We start from the raw sequence: 14,619 nt of genomic DNA, 5'->3' as shown, positions 1-14,619 counted from the left end.
TTATTTCTTCCTTTTCTGGACATTCAAAACCTCAGACATCTGTAGAGAACTGAGCAAGTTTATATTTTCTGTATGTCTACTTTGCAGGAGGATTTTTCTGCCTGTTCACTTTGCATTGTTGCGTCAGCCCTTTCTTCCTTATCTCTTCCAGAGGCTGGAGAGGCAGAAGGAGGCTGAGAGGAGATGGTATTACAGAGCTGCCATCTGATTGGCTGGGCGGTCTTGGCTGGGCTATAAATGAGACCCCTACAGGCTTGGGAGGGAGAAGCTCAGAGGATTCTGACAGTATCCTTACCGGAGAAAAGGCAAAGTGCGCTCAGAACAGAAGCCACAGCTCTTCCTGCTGCATTTCTTTCCTAACGTGAATCCCACACTACACAAGATGTGCAAAGGACTTGCAGGTCTGCCGGCTTCTTGCTTGAGGAGGTAAGATTATTTTCAGCCACTAAACCAGATAGTGTTATACTTTCAGATAGACTTTTTAAGTTATTTGCATATCCTACTTACTAACCTGGTTCTTTGGAATTAGAAACAATGTGGTGAGGAGAGCATCAGCCTCGTAGCTTTCCTTCAAGACTAGTTAGAAATTGTGACTTGGGAAGTGTTCACTCCAAATTTTGGCATCCCATATGTTGCTTTCTATGACCTCGGTCTTGAGGACTGTTCTGATCCTCTGACCAAGCTAGTTCTAATTAAGAAGTGATATGAGGTTTTTGGACTATATACAGTGGTCTGTAATGTCTCTACCTGTGTTACTCTTATTTGAATATCACTGAGGTACGTAGAATCATGGGTCTGGGCTTTCTGATTGTATACTAGATCTCGTTTTGGGGAGGATACCTCAGAATGAAGTTTGGCTACATCACCAGAAAGGCACTATGCTGTCTGTGTGATGCTGCAGTATCTTTCACTCTGTGTCCTTATAAGCAAATGCTACAATAAAATAAGAGTTTCAAAACTAGATCTCCCTTATCTCTCTGCCCCTCCCTCTAGTTCTTGAAATGCCATGTGTGATTGGTGGTTAAGAAGTATTGATCATAACAAATCAGCTAAGGGCTCTGTGGAAGATCTCATCTTAAAGACATTATTTTGTCAATGTACTGTCTCTTGATTAAAAAAAAACAAACTTAAAGATATGCAGCTACTCATATGTCTTTGCCTTTTTAAAAAATATATAAATAAATGCTTTCTTATATTAGCTGAAAAAATACAAAACTAGTGCATATTACATTACTTAATCTTATAAAGTAAAAAGTTAATTTGTACATGTACCACCCCCTCTCTTTTTCCTCTGAAAACCTTAAATTTGCAGGTGAAATCACCTTAAATTTCAATTCAGAATTATCTCAGAAAGCACAGTCTTTTGTGTAATCCTAAGGAGTTTACCTCCTGTCATTCAGGAGTATGAAAAAATAATCTGACTTTTTTTTCATTCTTTCATGGCTACTTTAAAATGAATCAGGAGGGTCTGGCAGAGAGTACTTATGAAAACAGTGGCCCTGACCTCCACCATTAATTTCCTGAACTGAATGGAGCAAATCAATCCAAGCTTCAGTTAACTCATCTATAAAATTAATCATACAAAATACAGGAGTGTCAGGAGAAGGTTATGCTCTGGTAAATATTTTAGGAGACAGGTGAGTAATTGCTCTAGAGCTTTGCCTTCCAGGAGCTTAGAGGCTAACCTGGGGAGGTAAACTCTATATCAACAGGGTCAACTGCTCTTCCCTGTCCTCACTGGTGAACTGTGAATCATTTTGTCCAGCACCTTCATTCTCACATTGGTGCCTGAGGCTCCAGAGGGAACGTGAAGTGCTCAAGGTCATGTAGGTGGTGGGTGGCAGAGTGCAGATCAAATCCAGGTTTCTTACTTCAGAGGTCAGTGGAGTCATCTTGGTTTTCATGTCTATGGTTGTATTGTGTTATTAGGACAAGTGTAATGTACTTGCTAAGAGTACTTTCAAGTCTTCATGAAAAGATTCTGTGTTGGTCAATAACTGTCAGATCTCAGCTGGACCTGGCATATGGGAACATGAGATGATTTCTATTTTGACCCAATCACAATATACTTACATTATCACCTTAGAATCACTGCAGGCTTCATGATTAGATCTGGCTATCTTTAAGGAAGATTTTGTATCCCGTGACCACTTGGGGAAACAGAGGAAGGAGAACAGTCTTGTGAGGGAAAGAAGATACTGTTTTAGGGGCAGCACAAGAATATAATGGATTTTAAACTTTCTGGAGAAATGCATATAGATAAGACATTATTATATCAGTAGCCATCCTAAAATGTCCTTTTGTCCTTGTGGCTTCATTTTCCTCCCTCTAAACAGGAACAACTCATCATTCATTTAGTCTTTCATTTCCTTCAAAACAACATTTCTCTTTTAAAACTATGTCTCAGCTTTTATAAGAAAAGAGATCCAAGCAGAAGAATAAATAACAAAAAGTGAGGAGGTTGAGCTCAAAGCTTATTAAAAGGTCCTCCTTTTGGAGTAAGTCATGTGCCCTGCCGTACCCTAGCTACCTATTAAACAGTGACCATAAGCTGGAAGCTCTGCTCCAATTAAACAGTCACGAGCTTCAGTGATGACTCTTGCTTGCTTCTCCTTATTATTGTTTTTAAGCCTCAAGTGTCCTTTATAGTGTAAATATCCTTATAGTGTAGATGTTAAAAAGGAAAGTAGTAGCAATAGCAGGAAAGCTTGCTTTCTTTAGAAGCAAACCTGCAGGAGCTCAGGTTTCAGCCTGAACATTTGGGTTTACCCCCTCATTTTCCACTCCTCTCTGCTGGAGCTGCACACCTCCATAATGTGACTTGCTCACCACATCCAGACTGGAATTGAACAAACCTTGACTTCCTCAGGTTCTTCTCCATTGCTCTGCTAGCAGTGAGGCAGATGGAAGTAGCAACTACCCTCCAGAAGGTGGCGCACAACAAGCAAGTGCTATATTTCACCATTGACTGCTTGCTCTCCAATACCTAAAACTTACTCAGAGAATAGTCAAGTTTTGAATGTGTTTCTGCTGAAGATACCTAAGTGTTCCTTTGGTCAAAATGATAGGTTTGGGCTTCCTTGGTGGCGCAGTGGTTGAGGGTCCGCCTGCCAATGCAGGGGACACAGGTTGGTGCCCTGGTCCAGGAAGATCCCACATGCCGCGGAGCGGCTAGGCCCGTGAGCCATGGACGCTGAGCCTGCGCGTCCGGAGCCTGTGCTCCGCAATGGGAGAGGCCACAACAGTGAGAGGCCCGGGTACCAAAAAAAAAAAAAAAAAAAAAAGACAGGTTTACAGAAGAGGCTCCTCAGGTAGACTGAAGGGTCAGAATTCCAGTTACTGATGAAGGAGGCTGTGCTCCAGGTTTTGCAGTAAGTCATAGGCAGAAGCAGAAGTGGAATCTCGTTTTCCTGAGAGTTCATACCAGCTTCAACTCCTATATCATAAATAAACTACCCCTGCCCCTTTACTAGTGATGAGCCCTTTGAACTGTACCATTAGGGTATCTTCTAAAGAGAGCTGAGTATCATTATTCTTTTTTTTTCTTTCTTTTTTTTCCCCCTCTTCTGTGCAGTGCAAAAGATATGAAACATCGGCTTGGTTTCCTGCTGCAGAAGTCTGATTCCTGTGAACATAATTCTTCCCACAGCAAGAGGGACAAAGTGGTGATTTGTCAGAGGTAAGAGAAAAGGCCTTGGCAAAGAGGCACTGCGTATTAACTATCTGATGACAGAGATGTTCTGTAAGGAGAAAAGGCAGTTATGTCCCTAGGTAACCTAGATTTGGATCATGATGGCCTCCATTTCCATGGAGATCATGCTTGCATTTGAAATTTCCATACATCTAGTGGAAAGATGGCCTTATTCAATGACAGGTCTCAGCGTAATGATGGAAAATAAAATCTCTGGGTTTTATTCAGGATCTTAAATGTTTTGCCCCCATTTTGTATCCTAGCATTCAGGTTATTCTTTCTCTGTAATGTCTCTAGGGTGAGCCAAGAGGAAGTCAAAAAATGGGCTGAATCACTGGAAAACCTGATTAGTCATGAATGTAAGTATGACAGCTTCTCCCCCAGCCTCCACTCCCTGGGATGAAGATAAAGCACACTAGATAGAAAAGTTATCTCATATTATGCCTGATCTCATAGGAATTACAGAAAACCTTGGATTTCTTCTGCATTTCAGACTCAAGAAAATCAGTCTGCTTAAAATTTTACCATATCCTAGAGCTTTGTGATATACTATAGAAAGCTCATACACAATCCATGTGGAAAACCATCTCTTTCATCACATAGAAAAAGGGTAGAGGAAAACCCCCAAATACTGAGGTTTCTTGCAGAATCAACCTCAGTTTCTCTTTCCCAAACTCACTTTGGCAATTGAGGGCAGCATAGGCATTTCAGAAACATAACACTTTCTTGAAAGAGACTTCAAACATCTGACCTCCAGTGACCTCCCAAAAGGAGGAAATAGGGCACTGTTTGAACTGATGCCTTGTTCCCTCAAGCACCCCAGCTTTATCTGCAATACAGTGCCCACAAGGGCAATCACTGTGATGACAGCTGTGGTTCTTTTTCTTCTGTCACAGGTGGACTGGCAGCTTTCAAAGCTTTCTTGAAGTCTGAATACAGTGAGGAGAACCTTGACTTCTGGATCAGCTGTGAAGAGTACAAGAAAATCAAATCACCCTCTAAACTAAGTCCCAAGGCCAAAAAGATCTATAATGAATTCATCTCAGTCCAGGCAACCAAAGAGGTAGGTCTGCATGGCAAAGAACTGTCTGCATCCTAGTGAAATTTTCTAGACATTCAATGGCATAGATCCTTAGACGACGTGAGTTAAAGGTACAACAGTGAAGCAGGTTATTACAATCTTGACAACCCCACATAAATAAGTTAAGTAAAAAGCTCTTTCATCCAGATGACTCAGATGATCTCCCATCATGAATTTTTTTGGAGGAATATCCCAAGTTTGTGAGAAATCATTGAAGTTATTGCCCTACCCACCCTGAAGCAGTTGAACATTTTATGTTCTCTCACATGTGCCAGGGTGGAGCCGAATGTCCTTTTTTTCACTTCTGGTGTATAGAGAGTGCACACTTAGTACAAAGCATGCAGCCTCCCATCCTTATGGGGTAAAATGTCTAATGAAGCGTTGGACTCTGCCCCTTAGGTAAACCTGGACTCTTGCACCAGGGACGAGACAAGTCGTAACATGCTGGAGCCTACGATAACCTGCTTTGATGAGGCTCAGAAGAAGATTTTCAACCTGATGGAAAAGGATTCATACCGCCGCTTCCTCAAGTCCCGATTCTATCTTGATTTGGCCAACCTTTCCAGCTGTGGGTCAGAGAAACAGAAAGGAGCCAAGAGTTCTACAGACTGTCCTTCCCTGGTGCCCCAGTGTGCCTAATTCTTGCTCAGTGGTGGAGGCTGAAATGCCAAGACTCTATGCCTGGAAAACCTGAGGCTAAATATTGATCTGTATTAAGCATCAGTGCTTTCTTCACATTGTAGCCTAGTGTTCATGTTGCTGGCTATGTGTGGGTGTCTCCCATACAAAAACTATATTTTGTTTTGGTGTTTTGGTGTTCATCAGGGCAGGACCTCATTCCAGTCCAATTTTCCCAAATTTCTTTTAGGGTGCCATGTGAGCAAGTATCCAAATAATGGCCTTGTGGGTCTGGATTTTCTCTCCTACCAACAGTGTGACCTCAGGTTGGTTGGTTGGTGGTTGGGACACTTCATGTGACATCCACAGGCACATGTGTTCTGTTAACCAGCACTTTCTCCAAACTCGAGATGTTTAGATGAGGTTGATCTATTTTATGTGCATGTGTGTGTGTATGTGTGTGTATGTGTGTATATATACATGTATATGTACATACACACATTCTGTATATATGTATGTATATATACATACATATATATTTTTGCAAGAATGGCAGGAAAGACCCTAGGTGCTCATAACTAGAGTGTGTGTACATACATACATGCGTGTTCTGATCCCCAGTCTTTCACTCTGCAACTGAACAGGGCAAACTAAACCAGCTGCCTTGCAGGCTAAGAAATGAATGCTAACCTGTGGAAAGTTGATTCTGTAAAACTCCATGAGTTTTTCTGGAGAAACATCCCAGGGATTTCATGCTCAGTTTAACCACCAACAGCCTCCAAGTTGGACAGTATTCTAAGGAGCAAACATAAAGAATCTTATGCCTGCCTGACACAGGACTGTCTTTAGCTGGTTATCACTAATAGCACTTTTGAGTCCCCAAGCTGCTGGCCTCCCCTTCCTTGCTTGGGTGCTTGGTGCATAATAGTGGCAGCCAGATTGGTATGGAGTTGGAGATGAGGTGCTTGAACAGAATGAAGAAACTTAGGTAGGGCCTCGCCAGCTCTACCTACTATAAGATGCTGGCTGAGTAAGGACACAGGATTTAAAGGTTAATATTCTTATCCCCTACTCTTTTTTCCTTACTTGATTAAGGTGCTCTTCTCATTTTGTTTTTCCCTGAGAACTTTAGCCATCAGATGAAGCTCCTTAGTTCACTGTGGTTGTTTGTTTCCCCATAATGGCTCTAAGCTATTTGCCTATTCCTTATAAACCAGCATCAGGGGAGAGATTCTATTTTATAAGGGGGGAACATGTTTTCACAAACTGAAAAGCCCTCATAAGTTTTTCTTTTGAAGGTAGAATCTGGTTCATTCCATCCCAAACATCAGGACTAACAGAGACTGAAGGCATTTCTTTCTAGGCTCTGAGATGAAATGAGAGAGAAAAGAAAAAAAAAAAAAGGAAAAAGGATACCAATTTTTAGAACTACTGTTTAGAACTTTTCTCAAGACACATGAAATACTTGAAAATGTCTCCTTTATGTTATTTATGATGTTTTGTACAATGTTTTTATTACTGTATCATTTTATAAATGGAGGTGCAGGATATCACCTGAATTATTAATGAATGGCCAGGAAGTCATTTTCTTCTCATTCTTTTAAAACTACTGCCTTTGAAGTGCACACACATGCATACCTGAACACTGAAAGGATTTTTCCAGTATAAATTACATGCATGGGCACCTTTGTGGCTTTTAAACCAATAGACTAGGCTGCAAAATGAAGACACCAGAGTGTGTGTATACAAATCTCATTGTATTAAATGTATAGGTTTCCTCAGCTGTACACTTTTTGTCTCTCTGGAAGTCTTGCTTTCAATGTCCCCAGAGTTCCTCATCAGCGCCCCTTTCTGTTATATGCAGTTTCACACTTTGTCTCTAGTTAACTCCAGGATCCAAACGTGGTAACTCTATTGGTCTTGCCCTATTAGAACTGTCATGACTTGCAGATTGTATCTGTACTCACAGACTGCTGTCTCACCAATAGGTCTGGAAAGTCATTCTGAATGAGAAGTAAATTATTTTATGTAATACTTTTCTCAGGTGTGTTTTTCCATTGTATTTCCCCCTTATTTCGTCACTATTTGGCATGCTGAGCTTATCTGCTTGTGGTCCATGGACAGAATACTCCTTCCATATGCATGCCTATTTTTTATCATCATGTGCTTTAAAGGTCTCAGAGCAGATGCTTCCAGTGAAACACAAGCATCTTAATAATAAGGGTCAATAAATGCTTCATAAAAAACTATCTGCTTGTAAACACATTAATCATCCACAGAGACATGTTATGAGAAATAGCAGGGTGTGGAGTGATTATAGAAAATGACTCAGACCCAATTTTTATCTCTCCCATGCCAGCTCTGGGAAAGAAAGCAGAAAAAGAATATTGTATATTCTTTGGTTCCTGCCACTGCTCTGCCTGCCTTTAGTCACAGAACCAAGGCAGTCTTCGGAGACTTTGCTGAACAGATTTGGTGGGTTACTTGCAGGTCCTTAGTAAGTTTTCAAGGGATAGGGTTCATCTTCCAGAGCAGCGCTTCTTCTACTTCCAATTACCTGCCTGACTGAGAGAAGATGGGAACAGTAGGAGACTGAGGAGGAGGAAGGGAGATACAGATGGCTGAGAGACAGATCCCTGCCAAAGCCTCTCAGAATCCTTTTTCCTTTTACAAATTCTTTTCCCTAGAAAAGATGTCATAGAACATTCACATTCACAGTCATGGGTACTATGTCTATTATGTCATGAGACACCCACTTCTGTCATGTTTACAAGGTGTTAGGAACAGAGTGTCTTAAACTATTTTGAGGAACAGATCCTCTTAAGAATCTGATGAAAACTGTGGACCATTTCCTGAGAAAAATACACAAAGAAATCCAAATTCTTCATAAATATTTAAAAGAAACTCTTACAACTCCACCTCAAAATGCATAAAACTATCATGTCTCTCACACACTATAGGTGTGTCAGACTCTCACAGAGAATGTGCTGTTGCAGCTCATACAACTCAACATCAAAAAATAACAAACAGGGCTTCCCTGGTGGCGCAGTGGTAGAGAGTCCGCCTGCCGATGCAGGGGACATGGGTTCGTGCCCCAGTCCGGGAAGATCCCACATACCGCGGAGCAGCTGGGCCCGTGAGCCATGGCCGCTGAGCCTGCGCGTCCGCAGCCTGTGCTCCGCAACGGGAGAGGCCACAACAGTGAGAGGCCCGCATACCGCAGGAAAAAAAAAAAAAAAAAAAAAAAAAAAAACCCAGTTAAATAATGGGCAGAGGATCTGAACAGACATTTTTCCAAAGAAGACATACAGATGGCCAACAGACCCATGAAAAGCTGTTCAACATCACTCATGATCATGGAGATGCAAATCAAAACCATGAGATATCACTTCTCACCTGTCAAAATGGCTATTATCAAAAAGATAACAAGTGTTAGTGAGGATGTGGAGAAAAGGAAACCCTCATGCACTGTTGGTGGGAATGCAAATTGGTGCATCCAAAGTGGAAAACAGTATGGAGGTTCCTCAAAGAATTAAAAATAGAACTATCATACAATCCAGCAATTCCACTTACGGGTATTTTTCTAAAGAAAAAAACCCCATTAATTCAAATATATATATGAACCCCTATGTTCATTGTAGCATTATTAACACTAGCCAAATATGGAAGCAACCTAAGTGCCCATTAATAAATGGATGGATAAAGAAGATGTGGTATATACATATAAAATGGAATGTTACTCAGCCATAAAAAAGAATGAAATCTTGGCATTTACAACAACATGGATGGACTTAGAGGGTACTACGTTAAGTGAAATACATCAGACAGAAAAATACAATTTCACTTATATGTAGAATCTAAAAAACAAAGCAAATGAACAAACATAACAAAACAGAAACAGAGCCATAGTTGCAGAGAACAAACAGGTGGTTGTCAGAGGAGAGGGTTGTGGGGAAATGAGTGAAATAGGTGAGGGAAATTAAGAGGTACCAACTTCCAGTTACAAAATGAATGAGTAATGAGTCAGTCATGGGGATGAAATGTACAGTGTGGGGAATATAGTCTAGAATAATGTAACATTTTTGTATGGTGACAAAGGTGGTCAAAAGGTACAAACTTTCCTTTATAAGATAAATAAGTACCAGAGACATAATGTACGACATGATTAATATAAGGAACACTGCTGTATGTTACATATGAAAGTTGGTGAGAGTAAATCCTGAGTTCTCATCACAAGAAAAATTTTTTTTTAAATTTTGTATCTGTATAAGATGATGGACATTCACTAAACTTATTGTGGTAATCATTTCATGATGTATGTAAATTAATCCTTATGCTGTACACCTTAAACTTAAAACAGTGCTGTATGTCATTTATATCTCAATAAAACTGGAAGAATAAAATACATGATCATATATGTATATGTATGTAAGTATTGGTAATTTCAATTGTTCACTTAAAAAATGTCATGAACATTTTCCCAAGGGTATACCTATCTACCAATTATTTTTAATATAGCTTCATTACATTCCATATTTTGAATATACCATATTTGATTCAAGAAGTTTTTACTGACTTGTAATTGATAAAAATACATTTTTAACAATTAACTTATATTAACAATATATGTTATCAATAGTAGACATCCTTGTACTCTATCCTTATGTATTGGTATTTTCTGGGATGGATTCCCAGAAGAAGGATAGGATCACTGAGATAAAGAGTAAGTACATTTTAGGTGCTAAAAATTTACATTCTTATGAACAGTATAAAAGAATGTCAATTACCCCATATCCTTACTAGCTTTAGATAAGTCTTTTCAGGTTTACCAATCTGATGGGGTAAAGATGACATCTTAATGTTTTCACTTGTGCTATCCTGACCAGTCATGAAGTTGAGCATATTTATAAATTTTCACTGGCCATATCTCCATTTTACCTACTGTTCATATCCTTTCCAAATTGTCTGTTTTTTCTTTTTATTAATATGCTAAAGCACTTTACATGAAAATTATATTAGTTTTCTGTCTACCATATTTTTGAAATTTTTTTTTGCTTCTGTTTACTATGTGTTTTGCACATGAGAATGTTTTACTTTCTTTAAAACAATCTGTCAATCTTTGTTTTATGGATAAAGTTTCTTACCAAGATTACAAAGACCAATTCATCAGGGTATTTTACTAATATTCTTCTATGTTTTATCCTAATATTTTAAAATTAGATTGTTTTAGTTTTATGTATGTTCATATATTTGGAATTTAAAAAAAATTATTGAAGTATAGTTGATTTACAATGTTGTGTTAGTTTCAGGTGTACAGCAAAGTGAATCAGTTATACATACACTATATCCACTCTTTTTTAGATTTATATTTCCCATATAGGCCATTAAAGAGGCCTTTAAACTATGTGATGACCAACTAAATTGTTCATCATCAAAGCCTGTTGTTGTAATATGTATTGCTTTGCTTCTCTGATGTCTAGATGTTATATAAAAATATGGCATGAGAAAAGAAAATACTGGGTTTTGTCCTTTCTGTAATATAGAAAAGAGGAAAATGTGAGTGAAATGACTCAGGAAGGGTTCACCTAGAAAAAGAGTAGAGTGTTCTAGAGTTTGTATGCAAAATGATAATAAGAGAGCTGGGGCCAGGGACTTCTTAGTCACATCAGTGGAGGTAAACAATGCCTGGAGAAAGAACTGGGTTTCCAAAAGAAACCTAAAATTTAATAGTAGCATCTTACATTATGGAACGCTTATTAATTGCCAAGTCTATGCTGAGTGTTTCACATGATCTCATTTAACCCTTAGAACAAAACTCTGAAGTAGATGTGCTTAGTATCTTTCCATTGCGGATGGGGAAAATGTGATATAGGAAAGTCCAGAAATTTACCCATGATCATATACCAAAGAAGTGGCAGACTTCACACTATTTGGAGATGACATGATACTATACATAGAGAATCCTAAAAATGCCACCAGAAAACTACTAGAGCTCATCAATGAATTTGGTAAAGTTGCAGGATACAAAATTAATGCACAGAAATCTCTTGCATTCCTATAAACTAATGATGCAAAATCTGAAAGAGAATTTAAGGAAACACTCCCATTTACCATTGCAACAAAAAGAATAAAACACCTAGGAATAAACATACCTAGGGAGACAAAACACCTTTATGCAGAAAAGTATAAGACACTGATGAAAGAAATTAAAGATGATACCAACAGATAGAGAGATATACCATGTTCTTGGATTGGAAGAATCAATATTGTGAAAATGACTAAACTACCAAAAGCAATCTACAGATTCAATGAAATCCCTATCAAATTATCAATGGCATTTTTCACAGAACTAGAACAAAAAATCTTAAAATTTGTATGGAGACACAAAAGACCCCTAATAGCCAAAGCAGTATTGAGGGAATAAAACGGAGCTGGAGGAATCAGACTCCCTGACTTCTGACTATATTACAAAGCTGCAGTAATCAAGACGATATGGTACTGGCACAAAAACAGAAATACAGATCAATGGAACAGGATAGAAAGGCCAGAGGTAAACCCACACACCTATGGTCAATGACATGACGCACCTTAATCTATGACAAAAGAGGCAAGGATATACAATGGAGAAAGGACAGTTTCTTCAATAAGTGGTGATGGGAAAACTGGACAGCTACATGTAAAAGAATGAAATTAGAACACTCCTTAACACCATACACAAAAATAAACTCAAAATGGATTAGAGACCTAAATGTAAGACCAGACACTATAAAACTCTTAGAGGAAAACATAGGAAGAACACTCTTTGACATAAATCACAACAAGATCTTTTTTGATCCACCTCTTAGAGTAATGGAAATAAAAACAAAAATAGACAAATGGGGCCTAATGAAACTTCAAAGCTTTTGCACAGCAAAGGAAACCATAAACAAGACGAAAAGACAAACCTCAGAATGGGAGAAAATATTTGCAAATGAATCAATGGACAAAGGGTTAATTTCCAAAATATATAAACAGTTCATGCAGCTCAATATTAAAAAAAAAAACAACCCAATCCAAAAATGGGCAGAAGAGCTAAACAGACATTTCTCTAAAGAAGACATGCAGATGGCCAAGAAGCATATGAAAAGTTGCTCAACATCACTAATTATTAGAGAAATGCAAATCAAAGCTAAAATGAGGTATCACCTCACACCAGTCAGAATGGGCATCATCAGAAAACCTACAAACAACAAATGCTGGAGAAGGTATGGAGAAAAGGGAACCCTCTTGCACTGTTGGTGGGTATGTAAATTGATACAGCCACTATGGAGAACAGTATGGAGGTTCCTTAAAAAACTAAAAATAGAATTACCATATGACCCAGCAATGCCACTACTGGGTATATACCCAGAGAAAACCATAATTCAAAAAGACATGCACCCCAGTGTTCATTGCAGCACTATTTACAATAGCCAGGTCATGGAAGCAACCTAAATGCCCAGTGACAGATGAATGGATAAAGAAGATTTGATACATATATACAATGGAATATTACTCAACCATATAAAGGAATGAAATTGGGTCATTTGTAGAGACATGAATGAATCTAGAGATGGTCATACAGAATGAAGTAAGTCAGAAAGACAAAAACAAATTTTATATTATTGCATATATGTGGAACCTAGAAAAATGGTACAGACAAACTGGTTTGCAGGACAGAAATTGAGACACAGAAGTAGAGAACAAACGTATTGACACCAAGCAGGCAAAGCGGTGGGTGGGGTGGTGGTGGGATGAATTGGGAAATTGGGATTGACATATATACACTAATATGTATAAGATGGATAACTAATAAGAACTTGCTGTATATAAAAATAAATAGAATGAAATTCAAAAATTCCAAAAACAAAACAAAGAAGTGGTAGACTTCTGTCAAACCCAGGAATCTGTTTGAAGTCCACATGTTTAATTAGACTAGTCAAGAAGAAGAGAAAAGAGGGAAGGTAAGGAAGGAGGAATCAAAGCAAGCAAGGGAAGAATGACAGAAAGAAATATAAATGGAGAGAAGAGGTAAAAATATTAAAAGAGTGGAGAAAGGAAAGGAAGGAGAGAAGGGAAAGATGGGAAAGAAATGTGAAAGAAATGAATATGAAAGATATAGTAGAAGAAAAGGAAATAAAGCTACACATTGTGAAGGACAAAATGCCAGACACTCACCGGTCCTCATATTTGGTTTTCTACCCTCACCCTACAGCATTGTGCTGCTACTGGGTTGTCTCATACCCTGCCTGAGTTGGGGCAGGCGGAATATCTATCTGGGACTAGTAAAAAGTGAGTTTGGGAAGCAAGCGATAAATACTAGCTGAGTTTTCTCATTAAGAATAATTTCTCCATTTCCTTTTATTTCTTTCTCTAAATTTGCCAGATCCTGAACCATTCTCCAGAGCAAGTCTTTGTTTGTTTTTTAAATACCTGAAGGAAGAAGAAAAGAGGATACAAGAACAGCTCAACTCTCCTTTGGTTTCAGCTCACCTCTGCTTTGGGGTGACACTGCACAGGAAATCCCAATCATTCAGCCCCTGTTGGAGTCACACACAGCCAGGACCCCAGATAGAAACAGGCATTTGACATGAGGTCCTGGTCACATTGCTCCTGCACCCCACCCCACCCCACAAAGATCTTGTTGTGAGGGAAGCCAGTGATGACCACAGAATCTAGGTTAAAGGGAACCAACCCTCACATGAGTCTGATCAAGGCAACAGCCTGTGCAAATCAGCAGAGTTAGACTGTGGGAATTAGTGAGCTGTGAACTCTTGAGAGTGACATTCCAGGGTTGATTTTGGGGGAATTGCTTCTAAAGAAAGTAAAATAAGAGTCTTGTTGATTTATAAAAGTACTAGTTGTAAAATTCCCAGATTATTCCACTAATCCGTCTGGCCTTTCTGTAGCTGTCTTCTCCTAGGACAGTATAACCCTGAGATATCTTTTCAGTAGCAACAACAAATCCTGCTCATTTTTTTCTCTCACCACCATGCCTGTAAGCTCTGCCTTCCTCCTCCTCTTCTCATTTCTTCTCTGTAGGACATGTTATTTTTGATATCCTTGCCTTGTTGCTAATAATTACAAACCTCTGAGGTGTTAGGAAGGCCACCTGTGAGAGCAGTTTGCAAATTCCAGATCAATTTCTCTTCCAATTCCTCTATTGGAGATAACCTTACCCTACCTGGAGTCCCTTAAACTAGAAACTGCA

At 38.9% G+C, this 14,619-nt stretch overlaps 1 protein-coding gene across 1 annotated transcript; it reads left to right on the top strand.

The window, feature by feature from the left end:
* Positions 1-276: 276 nt before the first annotated feature.
* RGS4 (regulator of G protein signaling 4) lies at positions 277-7,424 on the top strand. Its single transcript, XM_081223593.1, has 5 exons — positions 277-426; positions 3,575-3,679; positions 3,989-4,050; positions 4,588-4,754; positions 5,172-7,424. Exons 1-5 carry the CDS (start codon positions 383-385, stop codon positions 5,409-5,411), a joined length of 618 nt encoding a protein of 205 aa, XP_081079719.1. The 5' UTR covers positions 277-382; the 3' UTR covers positions 5,412-7,424.
* The last annotated feature ends 7,195 nt before the right edge of the window (positions 7,425-14,619 follow it).

Source organism: Mesoplodon bidens, assembly GCF_964165515.1.
Source record: "Mesoplodon bidens genome assembly, chromosome: 2".
NCBI lineage: Eukaryota > Metazoa > Chordata > Mammalia > Artiodactyla > Ziphiidae > Mesoplodon > Mesoplodon bidens.
Note: the sequence above shows the minus strand (reverse complement) of the source record. Positions and strands in the feature narration are given on the sequence as shown.

Excerpts from the sequence above, each read along its gene's own strand:
- RGS4 (XM_081223593.1), top strand. The coding sequence starts at position 383 with ATGTGCAAAGGACTTGCAGGTCTGCCGGCTTCTTGCTTGAGGAG. Across the intron at positions 3,680-3,988 it reads AAAGTGGTGATTTGTCAGAG|GGTGAGCCAAGAGGAAGTCA; the intron begins GTAAGAGAAAAG and ends TAATGTCTCTAG. Across the intron at positions 4,755-5,171 it reads CAGTCCAGGCAACCAAAGAG|GTAAACCTGGACTCTTGCAC; the intron begins GTAGGTCTGCAT and ends TCTGCCCCTTAG.